The sequence below is a fragment of the Stegodyphus dumicola genome, chromosome 1, assembly GCF_044657685.1.
Source record: "Stegodyphus dumicola isolate Sdum_Otavi_A_Nest chromosome 1, ASM4465768v1".
Taxonomy (NCBI): Eukaryota; Metazoa; Arthropoda; class Arachnida; order Araneae; family Eresidae; genus Stegodyphus; species Stegodyphus dumicola.
This window is the reverse complement of record NC_140768.1, coordinates 119,066,738-119,092,945: the sequence shown is the minus strand read 5'-3', so window position 1 is coordinate 119,092,945 and position 26,208 is coordinate 119,066,738. Positions and strand designations below refer to the sequence as shown.

At 30.4% G+C, this 26,208-nt stretch overlaps 1 protein-coding gene and 1 pseudogene across 4 annotated transcripts in view; both read right to left on the bottom strand.

Moving 5' to 3' along the window:
* LOC118184797 (inositol polyphosphate 5-phosphatase K-like) overlaps nucleotides 1-26,208 on the bottom strand; it is an 84,831-nt gene that overhangs the window by 51,577 nt on the left and 7,046 nt on the right. For all 4 annotated transcript variants that reach the window (XM_035354522.2, XM_035354524.2, XM_085819761.1 and 1 more), the window contains exons 3-4: nucleotides 9,179-9,295; nucleotides 1,164-1,272 (exon numbers count right to left, since the gene is read on the bottom strand). In XM_035354522.2, coding sequence (XP_035210413.2) covers nucleotides 1,164-1,272; nucleotides 9,179-9,295 — 226 coding nt within the window. The remainder of the gene's footprint in view (nucleotides 1-1,163; nucleotides 1,273-9,178; nucleotides 9,296-26,208) is intronic.
* On the bottom strand, nucleotides 376-454 carry LOC146999219 (small nucleolar RNA SNORD36; annotated as a pseudogene).

The window sequence follows — 26,208 nt, the reverse complement described above, 5'->3', positions numbered from 1 at the left end:
GTGTCACAGCTTTCTTATTTAGAGCTCCGACTAGAATTATGAGTTAGCCCCAAAACTAAGAAGTACCGGAGCAGGGTTCGGGTGCAATTTAAGCTCTGGAGAAATCTGATTCATATATTGAGTATTCTGAGAGAATTACATGGGAAAAACTCTTACCATGAAAAAATTAAAAACACATTTTTAATTAATCACATAGCTAGCAGCTTTTGTTAAGAACTGTTTCGTAAATGGTGCTTTATAGAATTATACCTTGTTTATTTCCCACATATAATAAGTAGCCAAAATAGAACTTTATGATATCACAACAAAAAATTAAAATGCTTTAATTTAATCTTATCTCATAAATTTAATTCCAAAATATTACCATTATTTAAATGAAATTCAGTGTTACAATGTTCTAAAAATTCATCATCAGTGTTACAATCAGTGTTAAATCAGTGTTACATCAGTGTTATAATGTTCTAAAAAAAAACTGTTAAAAAATTGCTAGATCTTGGAATTCAAAATTTTCTACAGAAACAGATCTTAAAATCGCCAAAATGTTGATAAGTCACCAAATTTAGAACGGTTTAATTAAAGAATTCACATCCCAAAATGCAAAAAGTTGTTTAAGAGCTCTTTGTTAGAAAAAATGAAATAATTTCGAAGTGCTTATGTTTCTCTTCTTGCTCAGAAACTCGAGTATCCCACCATTCATGTTAGAAATAAGAACAAATTATAACCCATGAACCCGTTCAAAAAATAACCATACCTGTCAGTGAATTGCCAAAATTATTTCTCCAAAATGCTAATTCACACTCAAAATGGCAGTTGTAAAAACAGACAGAAATTTCAGTTGATTAAAATTAAGGACCCTCTGCCGATTTTGGCCAAAATTAAGGACATTTAAGGACCAAAAATCGTTTCCGAAAAACTTAAAAGACTTTTAAGGACTCTTAAGGACCATACAAACCCTGAACGCTACATATCTATAATACAAATGTATTAATTAATTATATATATATATACTGTGTAATTTCAATTCTGGGAATAGCTGTATATAATTTGATAACTTCTGTGGATCATTTATAAATTATAACAAATAATAAAAATCCTGGAGATTATTTTATAAAATTTTAGTTTTTTAATCTTTATTTAATTTTATCTTACTTAAGTAGCTTTACCTTAACATAGTCCCATTTATTTAAAGCAGCTCGAAATGCAACGTCCCACGGATCTTCCACAATAATTTCTGCTATAATATCTTGAGGCTTGCAACTTATTTCTTGAAGTCTAAAAAATTATTTTAAATAAATCAATGTATATAATCTTAGCATTTACATGTACAAAACACGAAAAATATGCAATATTATGGCCTAAAAACGTTTAATGACAAATCATGAAATAAAAAATGACATACATTCATTTGTCGGGCAATAAATAAAGCAAAAAGTTGCTGTAAAAGACATATAGCTGCCTTCAAATTAATTTCTTACCCAGATTCTAACATTTTGCTTGTACTTTTTGCCATGATGTTTTTACAAATTGCATCCCTTAGGAAGTAAAATTTGACAGATGTGAACTTTTGAATTCTTTATTACTGGAAAAATATGGTGTTTCTGAAGAGAACAAATCAATTTACTTTTTCATCAGTCAGTAATATCCACAGTGTCATTACATTTCACTATGATCCACAAAAAATATACTTTTGGGGCTCTGATAAGCAAAATGAAAAATTACAAATGTTATTAAATAGTATTAAAACCATGTATAATCAAACACATGTATGGTCTATGCATAGGTGTGTTGACTATTATGCATATATCTGAAAATTTTCCCAAAACATGGAAATTATACCAAATGTTAAAACTGCAGATGAGGAAAATCAGAAAGCATCAAAAATTAAGATAACAAAAACTTTTTTAAAAATTTGAAAGAGTTCAAATTTTAATGATCACCCAAAATATTTGTTAAGGTTTTTTACACTCTCGCTGAGCTCACAGTCTATCAGTCTGCTCTTGCACTCACTCCAGCTACCTTTATTATTAAGTATCATTGTCTTCACACTTAACAGTTATTATAAACGGTTATAAAATATAACGGTTTAAAATGGTTATTATAAAATAACCATTAAGTTTCTTCACACTTAACATTTATTAATTTCTTCACACTTGACGGTTATTATAAAATATTATAATAAACATCAAGAATTCAAGTTATCCTGGTTCAAGAAACACTAATTCAAATCACACACAACATCACAATGGTAAATGAACATTACGAATCAGGTTTTTAAAATTCCAAGTTTATTCAAGTCAACACACATTCAACTGGTACTGCCAGATCCAAGAACAAGAAGTACAGTCAAAAGTCGTTAATTCGGACTCGTCGGGACTTCAGCGAGTCCGGATTATCGATCATCAGTTTAAATCTCGTAAGATGGCATGCAGAAATTCTAAAATTAAAAATATGAAATCGTAATTTATGAAATAAAGAACAATTATGATCTAAAGGGTATCAAAATTTACAAAAAAAAAAAAAAAAAAAAAAAAAAAAAAAAACTTAATATTTATTTGTTTACTTTATTAAACATTTCTTTCAATGTAAGTTGTTTAAGTTGCTTCATTTTATGTGATAATACTTTCTCTTTAATTCTATAAACAGTCATAATTTCTTGTTCAGTTACAAAGTTCCGCTGTTCCAAGTCCCGTAATTGCTGTGCTGAGAATACCAACTAACTTGTCAATCGAAATTTTTTCGTTTTCACTAACCTCTCTGTCACCTTCTTCATGTCTTTATATTGCTGCAAAAAATGGCCACTTTTTGTTTGATGGACATCGAAACATACTTTCATTTTGTAGATCCTTTGCGAGCTCCAGCATTGGAAATTCTATCTGACATAATCGAAAGTTCAAGTTTACTTTTATAAAATTGCTCTTACAGTCTGCAAAAAATAATAAGCCCGATTCAATTCGAAGATTAAGGAACAACGCAGTCATCAACATTAACTGAAATAGATAATTAGATAATTTTAGCTCATACCGTCCGTTATACATAAAATGCGCACGCGAAAACATACTCTGCACTTGCGCACATGCATATGCGCAGTCGTAAAGGTCGCGCACGCATAAATGCCTATGCGCATGTGCAACGCGGCACATGTGCAGAAAGTTTTTAGCTTTGAGGTCCGGACTATAGATCATTCCGGATTATGGGTGTCCGAATTAACGACTTTTGACTGTATACATCATGAAAGATTTACGCCCTCTTTGGCGATTAAAATATATTTCTACATAAAATTTCTTACACGCCATATATGATTCAAAAGCAAAATTTAAAAAAATTTTTAAAGCAGAATAGCAGCATATGTTTAGAATTCGAAATGCAGCATTAAGTGTTCACACACGTTTTTCTATTTTTTTCACTCTTTTTTTCTCTGTTCATTATATCAATTTTTAGTAATTAAGATGGATTAAAAACTCTTTTTTTGCATATATTTTTTAACACCTTTGTGTGTTAACTTTGTTTATTAGATACTATGCTCTTCACACTTATGCAGCAACAAAATCACAAAATATTTAAAAACAGTATATCTTTAGAATTTCCAACAGAGATAAAAATATTTTATTCAGTATCGTGTCGCCACTGCTTGCTTTTAACCCTTTCCGGCAGGCAACCTTTTAAAGTCGGAGTTTTGATTAGAAAAAAGGGGGGTAGGCAGTCTAATTAGGCCTAGAGGAGTACACAAGTAAAATTTTGTGAAGATAGCACTTATCGTTTATTTCTGTGGGTGTGCTCAAAGAGGGCACACTGATTGAATAGAGTTTTGAAAAGAGTGCTAAAACAAGCATTGTTGTCAATGAACTGGCCGATGAGATGCGGAGAAACAAAGAATACAGACTCTCAGTTGTCCTATATTATCGGTGATCCCGCTCTGGGCACACCTACGGTTCGCCATTTGATTTTAGGCAAGATTTCAAGGTAAAAATTTAAAACTAATATAGAATTAAGAGATTAGCATACAGCCAAAAAATAAAATAGAAATTTCTTTTTAAACAATTCCTTTTATACCCTAAAAATATATATGGATTATTTCTTTGAAAAATGAGGGTCTTAAAAAAACTAAACATGGCTAAAGTATATGGACTGGTTTGTGTTGAGCTGCCATCTTCTATAAATAAAGAAAGTTCAGAGTAACCTATAAATCCTTTTTCATTCAATTTTTCTGTGCGTACAGAAGGAAATTTTTAGATGTGTCCAGACTGGACTCACTGTGCTGCAAAGGGTTAAATCGTTGATTTGTTAACCCCTTAACTGCCACGAAAAATGCACAAGATTCATTTCCCAGTGCCACGGTTTTCCCACATTGTTAACCCCTTAACTGCCACGGAGAATGCACAAGATTCATTTCCCAGTGCCACGGTTTTCCCACAGGCGCATGCGTGTAGTTATGCGATGTATTAGGGGAAAAATAAGTGCAAGTTTTACTTTCTAAAAACTGTTTACTTTCACAAAATAAAGAATAAAAGAAAAAAAAAATGAATGCACAAAATTTAATTTTTAGGGTAAAAGTACAATAAAAAGATGTAAGTATAATAAAAATGATGTTTTTATTATAAAAAAGATCCCTAAAATGGAGTTTTGATCAATTTATTTTTAGACTAACAAAGTGAAATATCAGGTTTCAGTATTATACCTTGTGAAATCAGTATGCCTAAAAATACATATATTTCTTCTGAACTGGTTGAATGCCACGATTTTGTTCTTGATTTTTCGTTTGCAAGCTGTTGATTCATATACTCGTCTACAAAACGGTTAGTTTCAGTAATAATATGAAGCACGAGCAGTTCATCAAAAAATAATTCGAAAAAGATATATGAGTTTGAAACATCTGTTATATCTTTCTTTAATCCTGGAACCTACTACAAAAAGTAAATGAAAACGGAGGACACAGAATGAAAACAAAAAAAAAAAAAGTTTTACTCAAACACCACCAGCCAATATTGCACAGTCATTACTTTCACCGTTTTAGACGCATCCCTCTCTCCAATTTCTCCCCACACTTCTCTGAAATAGTATCCTCCTTCGCATACTTTGTCACGGTCATTGTGGTGTTGCATTCCAAAGCTTTGTGAATAATTTTACAGGTAGCAGGGCAAAGCAAATGGTAGTATTTTGGAAGGGCATATATATATGCCTGGGGCAGTTAACGCATCAGCTGAGCAAGGCGTATATATACGCCCGTGACAGTTAAAGGGTTAATCAAGAATTTATTAAGGTTTTAATAAAAAACATATTCAAAATTTGGGATTCCAGGTGCCTATATTGGGGTGGAGGTCTATGTTATTCAAAATTTGATGGCTCTAAATACCATTGTGTTTCATAATGTGAGAAACATACATACATTCATGCAGGTTCTTTGTCGTTAAATTTTGTTCATTGATAGAGATAATAGATTGATAGCGATTTAACAAAGGGCGATAATATTTGCTGGCAACAATTTGAAAAGTGATTCAATGTTTTTAGTGATTCGACGCAAAATTCTGTTTTGAGACTGCCTTAATCATAAATTTCCAGCTCAATTAATGTTTTTAAATACTGTTAGCATCAGTGCTTATTCAATGACCAGTTTCCCCATAGAATGGAAAAATTTGATTGAGAAGTTTTGTACATCTTTTTCTTTTTTTAATTTTTTGAAATTTTTTATGCTTTTGAGTTTGTTAGTTTTTTCATTTTCAAGATACAAATTAAAGGTATTTACATATTAACACAACCACCTTGGTGCAGTTTAGTAATATTTTACAGAAGAAATGTGCCCAATAATTAAAAAACTATTTATACCTACATGTTATTACATACATTTTTGTGCTATCCTTTGTTTATTGATTGATTGATTTTTAAGAGAAATAATCTCTTGAAAATCAATCAATAAACTTACTTATTAGTGAGTTTTGTTTTGGTGGAAATATCAGGTAGTCATGTTATAGGTTCAAATTAACTGTCCCTTTCACTGATTTTGTGGCAAATTATTGTATGCCTTCAGAAATTTTATAATTTTCATTTACCACAGGCAAATCCCACAAAAGCATGCTTTAAATTTGAATCTAAGACAAAACATCACGATTTGTGAATGAAAACTGTCAAAATTTGCAATACAATAAAAAGAATGCATATGAACATGGCAACACTGCTTGTTAAAACTGAAAAACTGTTAAGCACACGGTTGCTAGAGCGTGGCACGCTCTGATGGTGGGTGCGATAATACAAAAAAGACAATAGTTAAATTTTAATTGATACAAAGCCGTCAATGAATTTACATACTTTAAAACTCAAATAAGAGAGATTTTTGGTGACTTCTACTAAGGTGGTTCCGACATCATGTAAATAACAACTGAAACAATATATATTTATAAACTAGTGAATATGAAAATCAGTCATCTCCAGTGTTCTTTTTCTTTTTTTTCTTTTTTTAAGATTAACTTTCTTTAGCACAATTTTATTTAGTGCTCGTTTTGAATTTCCGTTTCTTAAGTGCTAATTTATATTAATATTATATTAATTTATAATATATATTAATTGATATTAATATATATTAATTTCTTTTTTGTAAATTTCTAAATAACATCTGTTAAAAAAGTACAACTCAAATTGTAATCTAAGAACATTTTACAGTTTAAAAAATAAAATTTTAAATAATGCAGATTTAGAGCTCTGAAGAGTAAATTCAATACTATAGATATTCAAAATAATACCAAGTATTTCAATATCACCGACAGCATATAATAATGACATATATGACATTAATCACAATGAATCTTATATAAAATTTTAAGCCAGTTAGTGATGAATATTAAGTATTTCAATATCACCAGCAGCATAAAATAATAACATGTACGACATAGATACTTCCTCTGTCCAAAATTAGTTGCTACATTTGAGTATTGACTATTGATACTGAAGATTTTATGATTTTGTTTGCACATTTTCCAGAAATTTCAGGGTGCTACGTTATCAATCAACAACAACTTCGCTTACCAAGCATTCCCTCCTTAAATCAGTACCAAATTAGTTTCAAAAATCCAGCTTTCGCATACCGTTAAGGCACGTCCCATTTTGCAAGGACTCTTCCATTAGTAATCACTTAAAATCTTCAGGCTAATTAAATATAAATTCAATGATTTGGTCTTGTCTATACGAGCCAGTTTGCCTTAGAAATTCTTCCATGAAAGGCATCTCTCACCTTAGGCAGACAACCCTCGAAGCACCTTAGACAGACAGACAGACTTTATCACATAAACACGATTACAAAATGGGGCGTGGCTTAAAAGTGTGAGAACCCTCTAAATTTGCGTTGATAAAATTGTCCCAAAATAAGTGCTGCATTTGTAGAAAGTAAAAACTGAGAATGAAAAACCCAGTATGCAGCATTACATTCCTTGTAGTACACCTTATAATTTTACTGATCTCCATCTTCTAAACTGCATCGAAAGTTATTAATTCATACGCGTTTAATGCACGCATGCGCGTAAAGAGAAACTGTTTAAACAGAGAGACTGTTTGTAGAAGACAGATTTTCATGTATTTCAAAAGACTTAGGACTTTTATTCTCAACATATTTTGTTGTGTTTTACCATGTTCGTACTTTATTTATTTCTAAAAACATCAATTTATAAACTCTGACAGAACACTGATCATGTGATTTGCCAATTCTTTCATTTCGCCGCCATTGATATAGCTACGCTTCCCATGATATGCATTTTAGCAAACTTAGATTATGAGTTCTCTCATTTATTGATCTCGCCATTGGGCACGGTGTGTTTGTCAACACACGTTTTAATTTTACAACCTTAATGGCCTATGGTTTAAAGATTATTTACTGGTAAGAGCTCTTAGTAGCTGAAGCCAGAAGTATAGAAATGATCCAAGATCCAAGTAGAAGAGAGAATTAAAGAGAAAGTATTAGCACAAAAAACGAAGCAACTTACATTGAAAGAAATGTTTAATGAAGTAAACAAATATAAATATTATGCTTTTTTTTTTTTTTTTTTGTAAATTTTAATACCCTTTAGATCATAATTGCACTTTATTTCATAAATTATGGTTTCATATTTTTAATTTTATAATTTCTGCATGCCATCTTACCAGATTTAAATTGAAGATCCATAATCCGGAAAAAACCCCTAATCCAGAATCGCCGAAGTCCAGATGAGTCCGGATTAAAGACTTTGTACTGTATATATGGATTCGACATGAATCTCTATTACTTCAAGTGCAACCACAAAACACTAAACCAGGTAGACACAAATTCATGCACAGCATACTCATACATCAAACTAATTAAAAAGAGATATGCAATTTAAATTCTTGAAGCTAGTACAGACAGCATTCAAATGTTTCTGGATCAAAGATAACAAATACGAGAGCTAAAAAGTAATAAATTTGGTAAAAAAGCTAACGCAATTAGCATTTCTTATAAAATATATACGTGGATGCATTCGTAAATTTTAATTGCATTAAATTCATATATATATGACAGGTTAAAATATCATTTATGCAGAAAACAGAGATTATCTCCAGTATGACTAAAAATATTTATGATATTTTTATTTCAAGAAGATGAAAAAATGACAAGAAGCTGAACACATGTACACACACATATTAAGAAGCTTGTTTATATACAAAAGCTGAGCGAAAAAAATATAACAAAAGAATTTTAAAGCTTTAAAATTTAACGTGATGATGGCTTTTGTTTAAGAAATTTTGTATTATGTATTTGTATTAAATATGTATTACATGAACCTGATGGAAATGCTATCCATCCAACAGTTATATGTCTGTCGTGAATAATTATTTAAATCCAATCATAAAAATTTTTTTAAAAGGAAGAAAACTCTGCAGTACAGCACGCTACAATCCATTTCTTTAATAATATGATTTGGGAATGTTTTAAAAAAAAACATTCCAACTTTTTAAAGAAAGTTGTGAAAATAACATTTGCACTCGATAAGAAATTTTTACCTAATCATCTGTAAAAGATTACCATATTGCAGCAAGTTTATTGCATAAATATGTAAGTAACATTAAGTCAGTTTTCAATTAAGCAGGTTCTTATTGTATTTTTTCCCACAAATAAAAAGTTTGTTGTGTACATATAAAAAAATATTCTATCTTTCTCTTTTGTATCTGTATATTTACTTACCCCAATCCAAAGAAATCTGGAAGATTTGAGACATCAACAGGTTCATCTAACCCCAGTGCATTCCGTAAGTCCTCTACAGGAGATCGTCCTACCACATTCCATGTTAACAGATGAAATCTAGAAAGGATAATTTTTTTTTTTCATAAAGCTAGATATTGAACTATGAAACTACTAAACTTAAATTAGTTGAAGTACAAAACAAGTAGCCCGCCAAATTTGGCAATTTCTGTGTTAGATAATTAGATACTATTCTGTTTTGAGGACCGTAAAAAAAATCGCCAAACTATTGTTGATGCCAGTGCTGCCAAAAATAATTGCAGCAACCCTAACACAAGAAAGGAAGTATAATAGTAAATAACTATTTAAGATTATTGTTTTAATTTAGATGAAAGGTTAATTTCATATAATACTTTTCTATTATTATAATTTACATAAAAAAGGCTAAACATAAGTGAATGGAAGCATAAGAGTGAATAACTATTTCAGATCATTATTATCATTTATATAAAAAAAGGCTAAACATAACTGAATGGATTTCTGCATCGCTACTTCGCTACCTAGTTATCGCTAAATCATAATTTCATCTCGTTGGTTGTTCAAACATAATTTTATATTGAATGATGCCTTTTCTTTGAAAAAATTCTATTGGAGACTTTTCATGACTGGGCAATTCCCAAATTGTTAAATCCATAGCATTATCAAAAAGGGATTTAAAATTAAACTAGTATTTCAATCACGTCTTAAGAAATATAGAACTATCTAAACTTATGCAATTTGAAATCAGCGCATACGCTAGATTTGGCGCGCTGTTAAATGGGCGCGTTTGCTACATTTGGTGCTTTTGAGCATACATTTTTCGCTGCAATTTTTTTATGATCCCCAAAACGGAATAGTACCGATAATTATTTTATCCTAGTAAACCTACTTTTTCATTGTTTTGTAATGGCTTTATTTGGGCAGCATTATTATTTTTAATAACAAGTATTAATGTTATATGCCAGAAAGGTATCAACAATACTACAACAGTAACGTATCATATAATCTGTATAATATTTAGATGCGCAAAATGCCAAGACTGAGAGCCAACCAAAGTTTGTTCAATTCTCTGATGTCTTTTAAGTAAAAACATACTATGTACACAAGGGGGAAAAATAATAAAATATAATATATGTAAAGTTTAATGCCCGCTATGACGAGATTTGCTATTCTCCAATGTTTTTTAAGTGAAAACATACTGCTGTGTATACAGGAAGAACAACAATATATATAAAACGGATACTTTTCGGTTAAGAACCTGCCACGCATCCAGATATCTCTAGATTACACAGATGCATAATGGAAGAGTACATATACACAAATGCATAGAAGATGCATAACAGAGAAGTACCATATAATGTTCAGTTTAATGTATTCAATGCAGAGTTTGTGCAATTCACTGATGTTTTTTGCATGAAAACATATTGCTATATATAGGAGGAGAAAAACAATACTGCCTGTACAATAAAATATGTGTAATGTTTATGGTGTGCAGTGTGCGATGCCAAGATTGAGATATTCTATAATTTTTTTTAATGAAATCAAATAGGGAAGAAAAACAATAATGCATATAATATAAATTTCAACAGTTTTATTATTCAAAAACTATAGCTTCATAAAATGAAAAATTCAGTAGCTTTATATCTGAACACATGTCAAATGGCAGGAAAAAGAAATGATTATAAGAACAGCCAATTTTAATAGCACCATCTAAAAAATAAAATAGGTAGGTTGTATACTACATTAATATTAAGCATTCTTTTCAAATAATTTTAACTACCTTAAACTGGTGGTGCAACTGTTGTACTGAAAATATTATTTCCTTTAAAGCCAGCTGTGGTACACCTGTCATACCCCCATCTTATTTCCCCTCATTAGAGAATATCCCGTCTTTTATAGCTTTAACTGACAAAGAGATCTATAAATGGTTCGCAACAGTCATTCACAGTAGCCACTGGATAGACATTGTCCCCCTTGTCAACAGTTTGGCCATATTTTGGTCAGAACTAACAATTTTGTCTTGCAACAATATAGTGGGCAATCAAGTACACACAGTTTCATTTGCAAATCATTAGAAATCTGTGTAGCATTTTCATGTCACTAAAATTTTTACTTCTGCTGGATGTACATTTTTTATAATGGCATTTTATTTTGAGTCTTAGACAGAACGAAATGCACTTGTGATACAAACAATACAGAGAAGATAAAGATAATGTTAATTTAAAAAATTTTCATTATACTTTAAAATATCCTAAATCAAATTATTTTATTTATTTAAAATTACACCACACATTAACCCTTTAATGGTTTTGACCCGTATTTTCTTGTTCTTTTATGGAGGTTTCTTAACGGTTTGTTACGGATTATTGTTAGTTTAAATGTACCCTCAAAAACGGGTCGTCCCGTGTTTTTGTAATAGCAAAAAAATATGCCAAAAAACGGCTAGCCCGTATTTTTGTACATCTTCTTACCCCCATTGCCTAAGGGGACAAGGGTCCACGCACCCCTGACGACAATGGGTAAAAGTCTTCTTGATGTTTTGAGATAAATGCCTTACACTGATTCTAAGGAAACAAATTTATTACCAGGTACAAAGTGAATGTATATATAAAAGGAATTAAGAATTTCCGTTTTAGAACAATTATTGAATAAAATAAACAAGTTTTTAACAAAATAAACTTTTATTTATGACTCATAAAATTATTAATGAATTAAAATAAATAATGTATTATATAATTTACTGGGAACACGTGATTAAATAATTCTCTTTTAAAAAAATTTCTACAAATTTATATCACGAATAATAAAAAACGTGCGGCTCTCTTGATAAATTTATAAATCTTATACTTTTGACAATGCGATTTGATTATTTGATTTCATTATTTAAGAATCTATTATTCTTGTTATAAAACCGTACAGGAATTTTTCAAAGGGGCTCTTATTCCCATTAATCTGTACGACAAATTATTTTTCTCCTTTTGGTTCTGTCTTTTACTTCCAAAATTCGTCTTACCTCATAAAAGTATAAAGTTTTAAAAATTTGCCCAAAATCAGAAATTATATTAATTTTATGCAAATTTTATTTCAAAAGCTATTTTACGCTCTGTTAAGTGATGCAAACTTAACATCTGCGAGATTTTTAGTTTATTCTTTAAATGGAAATATGCGCAAAAAATTTTTTCAACATTAAATTTTAAGACCTGAAAATCGAATTTTATAAAACTTGGTTTACCACGCCGTATTTCCATCCATAAACGGTGCGAGTACAAAATTTGAACTCGGTAGATAATCGAGAAAATAGTCTAAATATCGATGACGATTATAGCGACAAACACCGTGATTGAAATGCAAACAATTTTTTAAACAAACTTGCCGACTCTTAAATATTATATTTTTAAACATTTTGGAAAGTTCGATAAATGTTGATATCAGATAACCGTCATTATTATAACATTCTTGGTATTATGAAGCATGTATGTGACATTCATACACGATTCCCGACAGTTATGTTCATTTATCAAAGTGGCTGCTTTTGCGACAAACACAATTATATATTGTGATGCTCATTCTATATCCTCCACTATCTATGATACTCATTATCGATATTTAATTATGTTCTATATCTATACAGAAATATTGGTAAGACTAAGAGAGGTCAACAAAATTTTCACAAATATTTAATTATTTGAGTTATATAATTACTTATACTAGCTCAGGAAATTTTGAGTCATTTTGTAAAAATAATCTTTTCTTTAAAATTCCTTTTTTGCCCCCCTTACGCTTAATGACTTTATTCTGATGAATGGAAGGTTATGAAAACTAAAGCTGAGTATATAATTACAGATCTCACTAATAAATACTTTACAAATACAACTCTCCATATTTCAGCAGAAGTTTTTGAAAACGCATTTATACAGCTTGTTGTAGAAATCGACAAGTTTTATGCCAATTTAAAATTTTTTTCTTCCCCTAATTTTCAGTTGCTTATGAACGTATTAAAAAAGCTTTCCCACTCAAAACTTTAACTATTTTAAAATATTCGTAATCGCACTCGATTTGATGTTTACAGTTTTTTCCCCTGCAATTTCTCTAAAACAAAAGAATTATAATTGCATTTAATAAAGAAAATTTAATGGATTTGAAATCTGCGCAAGAGGACTGAAACTATCATGGAGGGAATTTCTAAGGGGAACTAGATCTCATCCACACTGAATGTAGAAAAACCCTGGAAAACTTTCATAGAACAAGCATGTTCATCAGGATTTGAACCCATGTCGAATGACCAGTATTCAGCGGTTTTAGCGATTGGCCACTGGAACCCCCACAGCCTGATTTAAAAATCTTGTTTAGAAAACTTTCATCTTGATTTAGAGTGATAGGTGCCGTAGTTTGAAGGCTAGGATTATTTGAATACAGCAAAAGACACGAAGACTATCTGCTTTTAAGGAGAAAGATGCCTTTATACAGGACTTTCTAACGAATAGCTCATACTCATGTTACTCACACATGGAAAAATACCATACAGACATCGCATTCGTTCACCTGAGTTTGAATCCAAATCGAACAACTAATATTTAGCGGTCTTATCGGCCACTGATATGGCTGTAGTATAACCAGACTTATTATTATGTATTATTATATACGTATTGTCAGACTGTATGGCATTTAAATTTTAAAAATTTAAAAAAAAAAAAATTCTTCTGAGGTAATAGTCAACCCAAGTTAAGTTCTTTTTAATGCCAATGAGTAATATAATTATGAAAGAGTTCCCGTCATTTGTGTCATTTTCAGATTGTTAGTTAAAATTAGTGTGGTTTCAACCAACGATTATTTAAACCTGCTACATGAAAAAAAAAAAAAAAAAAAAATACATGAAAATTTTCCTTTAAAATATCAGGAATTATTGAAAAAAAACTTTTGATTTATAAACGAGGAAGCATATTTAACCAGATTTTATATGTGTGGAATAAATAATGAATTATGATCTCCTCTAGTGGAGATCTTTGTAATTATATTTCTAATTCCAAAATCAAAGTGAGAAATTTAGTCGCTGAAGCAACACAACACTATCAATTCTTGTAGCCTTCTATTTTCAGCGACGGAATAGATCAGCTACATGGAATTTTCATGATTTTTCTCTATATGTAAACCTAAATGCACGTAAGCTTTCCTTAGAATGTTCAACGGAAGTGGAATATTTCCATCTTAGAAGATAGATATCGCGTGCTTTAGTAAAGTTAGCAAATCTAAATACAAGGTCGACAGTAATAATGTTTGGGGCTCTATTCTAAAAATTAAAAGTAGCAAAAAACACCCTACATCGCCCCCTTTTACTTACTTTTATACTTTTATCTAAGAATTATATATTGCATCCATAAAAATTTCTCTAAATTAATGTTATTTGGATTTGCAAACCATTTTGTGCTAAAATACATCTTCCTAGATGGTCGCTTTTACTCACTGGGAGTCGATGCTTCTTGAAGATGCCGATTCATGAGTGAAAAATTATTTTATTGCTTTTCCGGTTTCCCCTAATCGTTTACACAAAGGCTGAACCTTCGGGAGAAAACAGCCTATCTATTGGTGTTAATTCATCAGTAAAGAGATACAGCACTGAACGGAGGAAAGTACTTTTTTTTTTATTATTATTTGTAGAAATCTTGACTTCCTTTTCCCTCAAAATTCAAGCAATACGAAATCTACTAGAAAAGATATACTCTCTAAGGTATAAAACTTTTGTGTAATGAAATTATGAAATGCAGTATATATATATATATGTTGAATGATCTAAAATTCACTTAACTTGAAAAGAAGTTTTTCTAATACCTGCACAAAGTAAGATAATAATAATTTATTTACTAAAGAAATATTGATTATATTATCTCCTAATATAAATTTACTAGAAGTATCAACAAAGAGGGAACCCATATGTAGGAAGTTTAATTCCGAAAATTGTGTTTTAATGCAACATGAACATAAATTATGTAAAAAACATTTTAAGGGGTTGTTTCACCTATCAACATACAGTAAAAGAAAAGCGATACCATAAAAAGTAAATTTGAAAAATTTGCGAAAGGTGGAATAACATGGCAGACCTTGGAATTTTTCGAAGCAAGAAATGAGAAAATTCAGCAATGCTGTCATTATTCTTCTACCAACAAAGTCTTCCAAATTCTAATTGAAAGAACATCCATTTGAAGCAAGATGGGGAGAATGGCATAATTCCTTATTTTTTCCCTCTTATAGGGCGAAAGAGAAGAAGCACGAGACTCTGTTGGGCTAATTCATGTGTTCACGAATTATCATCAATCACGTTTCCACACATTCTGTTTTTCTGAGGAGAAAATACGAAAAATCCTCCATGCTCTCGCACGGATACGAACCGCAGACCTTTCGACTGCCAGTCCGATCTACTATCACTTACATCACAAGAGCCCTCAAAAAAGAATGAGATACTTTCTTATAATATATACAGATATACAAACTGATGATTCTAAAATTTTATTATCATAAGACTAGAAAAAATTCAGGATTTAATTCATTTTTATACATTTTAAAAGAAATTTAATTTTTCAGAAAGTTAAGATAAAATATTTATTAGAATGTCAAATTTAAGTATTTCAATTATTTATATAATAAAGGATAAACTTTATATTTATAAAGAAGAATTGTTAATAATACCCCTCTGATTTTAGAAAGAAATTTATTTTAAGTGATATGTTTAGCTTAAAAGTAACGGGAGCAAAACTATGCTAAAACAAAAGGCACACATACCGTAATTATCTCCTTTAAATTAATGATATCTATACTGCTGACAAATTGTCACTTGACATGCCTACTACAATATTTACGCATAATTGATCCTTTCTAGACTAATACAGGCATAGCATATTTCTATAGATTTTGTTATAATTCCTAATTTAAGTTCCACATACTTTCATATTTAGGGAATTAATTACATAGCACTGAAGATTACTCAATGTATCATAAAAGATATGCTATCTGATTTATGTTTAAAATGACTAAATTTAAATGTTATATGCTCACATGTACACATACTCCAGAAATCTGACACATTTCGAAATTTCTAATAAATCAAAATTACTGGAATATTTCATCAGAAAGCAGGTTTTAAATTTTAGTAAATTTGGTGCGATTTCGACATAAATTAGCCTGATCAACAAAAATGCAAAGATCATGAGGCCCATTAGAACACAAGTGATTAAGATAATTGAACCACAGTAGTTAAACAGTTGTACGGATCTTTTCGTGATTTTCCTCCATGTGTACCATTAATACAAGTAATTTACCCTTATAAAATACCCGCAAAACATTCTTTTCTTAAAATAGAGAAAACTCATATGTTTTGAGCTAAATGAAAGAAACATAAACAAAATTCGGATGCATGAAACGAACGCGAACCAGTTTCCTATAAATCCTACCTAAAGGCATTTTATCTTTCAGGTTGAGAGGCTTTGTCTACTTTGCCTTTATTCATTGAAATCAAACAACAGTAAACAATGTCCCCTAATAACGACAAAAACCTAACATGGGGGAAGGAAAGAGGTGATAAACAGTTCTTAAGCAAAAGGCTCTTTGTAAATGTAAAGGCCCTACCTGTGGCAGCCAAATACTGGTAGTTCAACCGATATTTGATCCCAGGTGAAAATGTTATGCGCATGATTTGTTTTCGTGGTTTTCCACCTGTAGAATGCGAATACGAGTCAGTTTTCCTACGAAAATCCTTCACGAAAGCATTCCTCACCTTATGCAAATAGCCCTCATCTACTCTGTCATATTCTAATAGCATAACCTTTTCTACTAGACAGAAGAATCTCTTTTTTTAATGTATGACTCCTAATGGTGTCAAAAACTGCAGTTTTCTTTTTTTTCCCCTCTTCAATGCAAAAAATACACATCGATCAATTGATGTTACTTTACATAAAATCTACGTGAATTTGTATTTTTTCCAGTATTTATTTACGTGTTGGAGAGTTTTCATATACGTGAACTGAAACTTGACGCGGACAATAAACTTCTCTCTATTATAAGCGCAGAATGTTTCCATATTAACTTTCTCTGGAACGTTCAAAATTTAATATTTCGTGAATGTGATGAAAAGAAGTTTGCATGTAGCATTAAAACATAGTCTCTAGTTTCTAGAAGTTTACTGTCACTAGTTTTTCAAACAGAAATATCATTTATAATGTACATTAAAGTTGTATATTAACTTATAGTAGTAGGGAAAGAAACTCGAAAATCATTTCATTCAAATGTTTTGACCATTTCATTCAAATTTATACAGCAACTGACACTGAAATATTTACACGATGGCATTAAGATTGTTTGCTAATTAAAAGTTGTTAATAATATAACATTTTATTTTGTAACAAAAAAGCTTGCTTTAAACTGAATAATTATAACATTATAGAATTTTAAATTTTTAGTTAAAATTTTAAGTTTATGAATTAAAACTGTGATAATTCACTAAATTTTCATAGACAAGTACCTCAGCAATCCTTGTGAAAGTTAAGACACAATTCTAATTTAGAACTTAAAAATTTAAAGGTAGTATTAATAAATTTGACATTTGTGAAATTTTTAACAATTATTCAACCTGAATGACAATATTGTGCATTTCTTTTTTTTCATCTTCAAGCAATTAGACATGAATCAAAGACTGAACGATTTTAAGATGAAGCATTGTTATTAATAACCAATAAATAAAACAAAACTGCACATAATTTGACGTAATTGACATCCAACTTGGTAAAAAGTATTTCATTCTTATAACAAAAATTTTGAGGACACAATATTGCTAATCGTGAAAGAAATGGAATATGTTTATATTACTTGATAAATTAAATAGAACAATAGTAATAAGTATAATAATTTTAGTTATAACAGAAATAAGTGCCTTTATTTTATTTTTGACCCAATAATAATACTTTATACACACAATCAGTTCGCAGGAAACATTTTTAAATATATAGTTTAATTTCCACAAAAATCTCTACAGAAATTAATTTCAAATATTTAATGGACCTATAATCGTATAATAGACTTCTGTATTCATAAATGTGGTACTAAGAAGCATAACATGAAAATTAAATATTATTGTAGGGTTCCAAAGAAATATTTATTGCTTTATATTGTAATATCTAGATTAATAGGAAAGGCTATCTTGCTGAAACGTCGTAGAAATTCTAATCCTTAATTTTTGCTTCATACAAACACCTCAGTCATAAAATAAGTCAGGGACACGGGGTAATGTTTTTACAGAACACAAGTTGAAGGCTTTATGGTTCATCCCTGCCCCAAATAACCGGAGGGGAAAATTAGGAGGATCTAAGCTTTGAATAAGCACAATTCTCTCATCTTGAATGCTTAACAGACGAAAAACGAATAGGGGGAAGAAATGTTTTTGCTTGAGGCAAAACCATTTTGTGACACTCTGAGTCTTGGAGACAAGCCTGTTTTGAGGACAAAAATGAAAACTTTTGTGAGACGTTTTGGTCTGTTTTCGCCATCAAAGTGAAAACCGGCAATGGGTTAAATATCAAAGTACAAAATCTCCTACATCATACAAAATCTAATGAATGTGAAAATTTAGATAGATTCAGGCTCACTTGGGGATATTCTTTGCACATTTAAAAAACTGTGATTATAATTTTAATGATTATTTGTCCCCCCTTGAGTAGATAGCTCACAACAATAAGATTTTTTATTTTGTATTTAACTAATTTTTGCATGTATTTTTTTTTCCCCCCAGATTGATCCTGTCTTTTGTTGACGACTTCTCTTAAAAAAAAAAAAAAAAGTATTTCTTAGAAGCATAAACTAATTATTATAAGCATTCTTTTATGCATACATATACACACAATGTATTTACTCAAAAATGTAACCTTCTTTTACATTTTTTGGATAAAATAAATATGCAGATGAATATTTGATGACAGCAGAGTTCAGATTAGAATTCGTTTCTGATTAGAATGAAAGACAAGTAAAAATTAAGTAACATATTTTATTATAGTATATGGAAAAAAGTAAGTAAAATTAATGGTAGTTTAATACTTATTTGCTTTTAGACATACCAATACGATTAGTATGACTACTAGTGACTGAGTGGTAAAGTTGCTGAACACTCGTAGTTTGGCCTGTTTCAAATGCCAGTGAATGGGCTGTCTGCATAGGAATTTCGGAGTTTTCCCCATGTATAATATAGACATGAAAGCATTTCTCTTTAAACGTCCATCACAAAAGCATCCTTCCCCTTACAGTTATTCCTTACAATTATTACCCATATATGTGGTTTTTATTTAATACTAAAACAGTGTATACAGTGTATTCTACATACTGTGATAGTTAAACTCCTTTTTCTCAATCTCAATATTAATCTTCCAATCTCAATATTAAGATTCTGCCAACCTTCAGATTAAAGCAATAGAATACGGCAAAGAAGGGAATCTCATATTCTAGTAAATATTGCATGTAGAGAAAAGATGAGAAGACTTAAAAATAGAGTTTTTAAAAATTCTTTTCTTAACACACGTTTGTAAAACTGGAGGTTTCTAAATACAACAAATTTTGAAAGTATATAAATTAGTGATTTTTCCTCATTTAGAACTAAATGATGAAATTATGCCAACGAATATAATTTTCGTCATTTTAAATAATTCAATATAATTTTTTTTATTATTTAGTGTGCTGCTATTTATTGTTTATACTGTTTGATCAGTTTATTCTAAATAAAAAAGAGCCTTGAATTTCAAAATTTGATACACTAAGTATTTTAATTTTTACTTATTTACTACTGCACATAGACAGCAAAAAAAGAAAAGTTTAATTGAAAATTCTTGAAAGAATTTTAAATTGATTCACTGCCTGATGCAATAGGTGTATATCAGAGAATTCCTGGAAATAATTATGTGTAATTATTGAAATGAAATGAGGAAAATGAATGAAAGAAATGTTTCAGTTAAAGAAAATTCTATAATTATTGAAAATAAATGACATTCCTTTTTTCAGATGTTGGGAAATGATCTCAGTTGCCATTAAAGGAAGCATTGTCATTTTCCATTCGAACAGAATTATAGAATGATCTGTCTATGCAGAAACACCATAATTAAAATTTTAAGGCAATTAATTTTTCTTTAGAATGGTATTAGCAGAGTAAATATAATTTATATCTACAGAAATACATAGTTTATAGGAGGAAACATATTACAGCATATTGAAACATACACAAAATTTATATCATCTTAAAAGAAAAAAATTCATAGTTGAAAATAATGAAATATATAGATTGAGAATAAAGAAATAAACATTGAGAAAATAACAAATATAGCAACTTAATTCACAGGACAAAACAGTTACTATTTTTTGGTGGGGACACAAAGTAGCCCCAAAACTGCTTTTATTAGGAAATAGCATAAAAGGGAGAAAAACGACTTGTTATCTTGCTGTAACAAATCTAAAATAAAAGTATCAAGCTGGCCTTAAAAGGTCATTATAACATTTTTTACCACAGAATCCATAAATTAAATATATCATTAAAAAATGTAATATATGTTACATTTCATTCATTCTAAACAATATTTATACAATATTCAATCTCAAATATACAGAGTGTGCCTAAAGAAAGACAGTGCTGCTTGAAGAAGAGAAAACTATGTCTTAATCTGTAGAAATTTTATCAATAAACTAATATCAAACTACTGTTCAACTTTACCTAATTTTAAATCGGAAACTGACTTGTTCCAAAATTTCCCTACGACACGCTCCAGATAGTTTTTGGTCCGTGAGATAATCATCTCGAACACATATTCAATACTGTTATCCAATTATGATATCAAAAACATCTGTCACTTTCAGATGTTACCTTTAAAAAGCTGATCACGGTAAGAGGCTTTTTTCTGTATTAATACATTTTTCCTCAAAACATTAGTTTTAAGACAGATAATAAATTATACTTATACATAAAATGTGCTTCTTATTAATATGCATAGCTTACTATTAAGCTATGCATATGTTAAAACTTGGTTTCCAGAAGGCTATTTAAGGATAAATGTTATCTTATGAGACTTTTGTGGTATATAAACATACTAATGTAACTACGCAGAAAATGCAATAGATGTTGAAACATACACAGAAAATGCATAATGAAAAACAAATATGACAGCTGAACCAGATTTAAATATTTATTTTTATTTTTTCTGACATTAATGGCCACAAATAACTTGGCGCATTAATTGTGGCTGTTCCAAAACTTTTGTATTTTTTAGATACCATGGAAAGAAGGAAACAGCACGGCTGCATCTTACTGGAAAGACAAGCAGAAGCAATGCATTTTGGTCCACAAATTCTGACTCTGAGTTACAAATTAGCTACATCATCATTGTTATGAAAATAATGGAAAAGGGAGGTGTCCAACTTAAATTAGAAAATTAATGGGCTTTTGCAAATTCAAGTTAGAATTCTGATTTACATATTATATATATATATATATTAATTACATATATGTAAGATATAACAAAATATGATGGCTCCTCTAAGAAATGATTGCTAACCTCAAAATTAACTATTCTAAATTTGGCGTTCTCCTCCTAGGGATCTTTCCATCTTACATAACAACCTAAAACTAGCCAATCACAACTTACTTATGCATCTACTCGGTATAAATACTGCTTTCCAAACAACTGCATCATTCCTTTTTCTAGCTTCCAGCATGCTAACATCTCTATGCTGCTATGCCCTCCTTTGTTCTTATTCTAAGATGACGTAACATGCATATAAAAATTATTGTACTTTCTTATGATCAAAAAGTATACTGTCTATAAAGAAATGATTCTGATGTGCCTAGAAATAAAGATGGTAATTCGTTGAACTTAGTTTTGTCTACATCTTCTTCCTGTCATTCCACTCATCCATTACGACTACAAGCTACTAAAAGTACCAGTATCTAACTACGCACTCAAAATATCACACACACATATATGTATACAGCAGATGTATATGTGCATAGTAGACAACAGCTACATGTTGTAAATGAGCACCTGAAATGTACTTACAACAAGACACAATATTTTTACAGTCAACTCCCAATTTACCAGGAGTGAGGGGGGGGATTAACTGAGGTCCTGCTAGAAAAGTGCTCTGGTAGAAAAAATATTAATGCAAGAATCATCAGCACACACGCTACTGAGAGAGAAAGAGCAGACGTTGATATGAAGCTTAAGGTGATGACTTTGCAGGCTTTTCCCTTTTCCAACATGTTTTTAACAACCTGACTGCAACTACAAATCCCATTCTATGTCATATCCCTCTCCTTATAACAGATAATTAAAAGAAGGCGAATTTAGTGAAGAAACAGAAAGTTCTGACTGATTTTTTTTTACACGAATCTAAAATGTCAGAGTGATAAAGATTTTTTTTTTTCATATTTTACTGTACTGTATTTTTTTTTTCCTGATAAAATTGATTTGAAACTTTATTAAACCACAGTTCCTGAAAATACTACACAGGGAAATTGCTTTGTAGCATTTTTCTTTTAATATATTATAGTTATTTATCTTGGCTTCTTTTTTTTTTTAACTTGCTTTGAAGATCTTGAATTAGCCTTGCATATTCTACCCTATATTACTCTGGTAAATTGGAAGTTAACAGTATTTGTAATCTGATTTTCAAAAAGCTAAATTTACACACACACATGCATTTAAAAAAAACCCTCATTTATAGTTTAAAATTTCTGATTCTTTAAGAAAGTAATTTATAACCATTTTGAAAAACCAGCTAATATGGAGTGAAAGAACTTAAGAACTTACAATCTGAAGACTTCCGATTACAGTGTTAAGAATTTACCATAAAATATGTTAAATTTTTTTAATCATTAAAAAAAAAAAAAAAAAAAAAAAAAAAAAGGAAAATCACACAAATATCAATCACACTTTTATTACCACTTAATTTAAGACTATTTTCTACTTCAACCTTTGCATAACACTAAATTTTTATGATTAGAGTAGATTTAAGGGTGCCCCTTGTATTATTGTGAAGTTGCTTCATTTATGGTAACCTGAGTAGTTGAATGTTATGGAAACCCTATTATGACCCAATTGGTTGTGTGATTGCAGCGAGTTTAAATGATGGGAAAAGATTTGTATGGGCTTGTGGTATGTGTTGGTTGCTAGTTCGTTGCTAGTTTTGTGGTTTAGACAATAAAATAGCTGAGTGTGGCGAGATTAATTTTAAGTTTCTGTACGATTTGGAATGAAAAGGGAAAAGAGCATTAATTGACTGGTGTGGGTAAATGAAGGTTTACTTAGAAGCCATTATTAAGTATCTTGTTTGCAGGAAGGAAATGTGTATGGCCGAATGTCGGAGGATACCGGCACTATGGAGGATATTTTTTATTATTATCTTTGTGAATTTATGTGGCAGCACCAGAATACAGATTCTAATTCAGATAATTTTAGGAAGTTTTTAGATGCTGCTAAGGAATTTTGTTTGAATGAAGAGAGGAAAATTGCTAAATAAGGTAAGTGGATATTTCCTTCGTGTAGCACTAGGATGAATTTCCTTTTCTATGTTATTTTATTATTTGGTTTAAAATGTAGTTTATTGAGATTATATATTTTTTTGTTGGCTGTTCCTTTAACCTTTTAAGTGAAATGGATAAAGTCAAGGGAATGCACGATTCTTTGATGTTTTGTTAAGTGAAAATATGTCGATGTGTACATGGATACTGAGTTTGTGCAATTCTTTGACTTGTTATTTTGGCTTTGTGTAGGGGCAATTTTTGGAGAAAAATTGCTTCTACACAAACCAGCCCAAATAAGAAGTCACAGAATTGCACAAACTCGGTATCCATGTACCACCAAAAATCGCCAATTTTCGCCAAGGGGTACCCATAAATATATTTTTACCATTTTTACTTCTGAATAAAATTAAAACTCAAAAAAGAATTTACATTTTTTCAGCATTTTCTTCTTGAATTCAGAATGGCACAAACAGAAAAACGTTACAATGTTAAAAAAAAAAGTACATTGCTGTTTGAATAAAATAAGAAGAGAAATATATTTTATTATAAAATTTCATCATATAATATCACTAATACTAAAAAATTTGGCTAATCTTTAGAATATGGTAACAGGTAGTTTGGCAACATTTTGGTAAGGAAATAAACTTTACTAGCTAGGACTTTAGCAGTGTACATGGATAAAGTCGAGAGTGTGTGCAATGCCATTTTTGTGCAATTCTGGGATGTTTTTTTAAGTGAAAATAGGTCGACGTCTACATGGATACCGTGTACAGTCAAAAGTCGTTAATTCGGACACCCATAATTCGGAATGATCTATAATCCGGACCTCAAAACTAAAAACTTTCTGCGCATGCGCCGCGTTGACACATGCGCATACACGTTTACGCGTGCGCGTGAGACCTTTTATGACTGCGCATATGAGTGTGCGCAAGTGCAGAATACGCTTTCGCGTGCATGTTTTATGTATAATGGACGTATAAGCTAAAATTATCTAATTATCTATTTCAGTTAATGTTGATGATTGCGTTGTTCCTTAATTTTCGAATTGGATCCGGCTTATTATTTTTTGCAGACTGTAAGAGCAATTTTATAAAAGTAAGCTTAAACTTTCGATTATATCAAATAGAATTTCCGATATATATTTGTTAATATGTAAAGGATCTAAAGCGAAAGTATGTTTTGAAATCCGAAATCTGTTTATCAATTTCACGCTGCTCGGCGGGGGGAACGCCGCGGCGGGCGCCTAATGAATTAGAAGTTGATCTGTCAGCACTATCCTTATCTTCAGCGCAGACGTTTTTATTTTATTCGGCTTATAATTGAAGATCAGATGTTTTTATTTTATTTGGCTTATAATTCCTTAACAAATGTAGTATTTCATCTCGATATGCTCCGTCTTTGATATGATTTAAAACAAGTTCCTCGTCATTATAATTCGCTTCCGATAGCGAAGAAAAGTGACAGAGGTTATTGAAAACGAAAAAAATTCGATTGACAAATTAGTCAGTGTTCTTGACACAGCAATTATAGGACTTGAACAGCGGAGCTTTGTAACTGAACAAGAAATTATGTCTGTTTAATAGAATTAAAGAGAAAGTATTATCACATGAAACGAAGCAAAACTTAAACAACTTACATTGAAAGAAATGTTTAGTAAACAAATAAATATTAAGCTTTTTCTTTTTGCAAATTTTGATACCCTTTAGATCATAACTGTTCTTTATTTCATAAATTACGGTTTCATATTTTTAATTTTAGAATTTCTGCATGCCATCTTACGAGATTTAAACTGATGATCTATAATCCGGAAAAATCGATAATTCGGAATCGCCGAAGTCCCGACGAGTCCGGATTAATGACTTTTGACTGTACGTGCAATTCTTAAAAACTCGGCAAGCAGTGGGCGATTCTGCACTTTCTCCCAATTTTGCACCTAATCTCCGTCATGATTAAGCACTTTTATTCCATAAAAGTTCTAGCATAAGCGTAATTCGGCTAGTAGATTGTTGGAAAAAAATGTTGAGTAAAAAAAAAAAAAAAAACATGCCTTTACTTCGTGAAAACAAAATGGCAAAAAAAAAAAAAAAAAAAAAAAAACTAGCAGGTTGCTGTAGAAGGGTTGGTCGCCAAATTTTCGCCAAAAAATCGCCAAGTTACCATAATCTGAAGATTAACCGAAAATTTCATTATAACCATCAGATTTTATTTTGGATGCAGACGTTAACACACACAAGCAGAGTTTAATTTTGGGAACAAACCAAATATAGGTTAAAGAAAACCTCTTTTTATTATTCATGGTATAAAATAGGTCTTTCAGCACAATATTAAGTCCAGGTGAAGGGTATGTTTAATACAGAACTTTAATGCAATTTACATATTATAAAAAAATTCATAAATAATTATATATAACTTAACACAATGTTATAATACCACAAGATAACACTTAACACAAGATAAA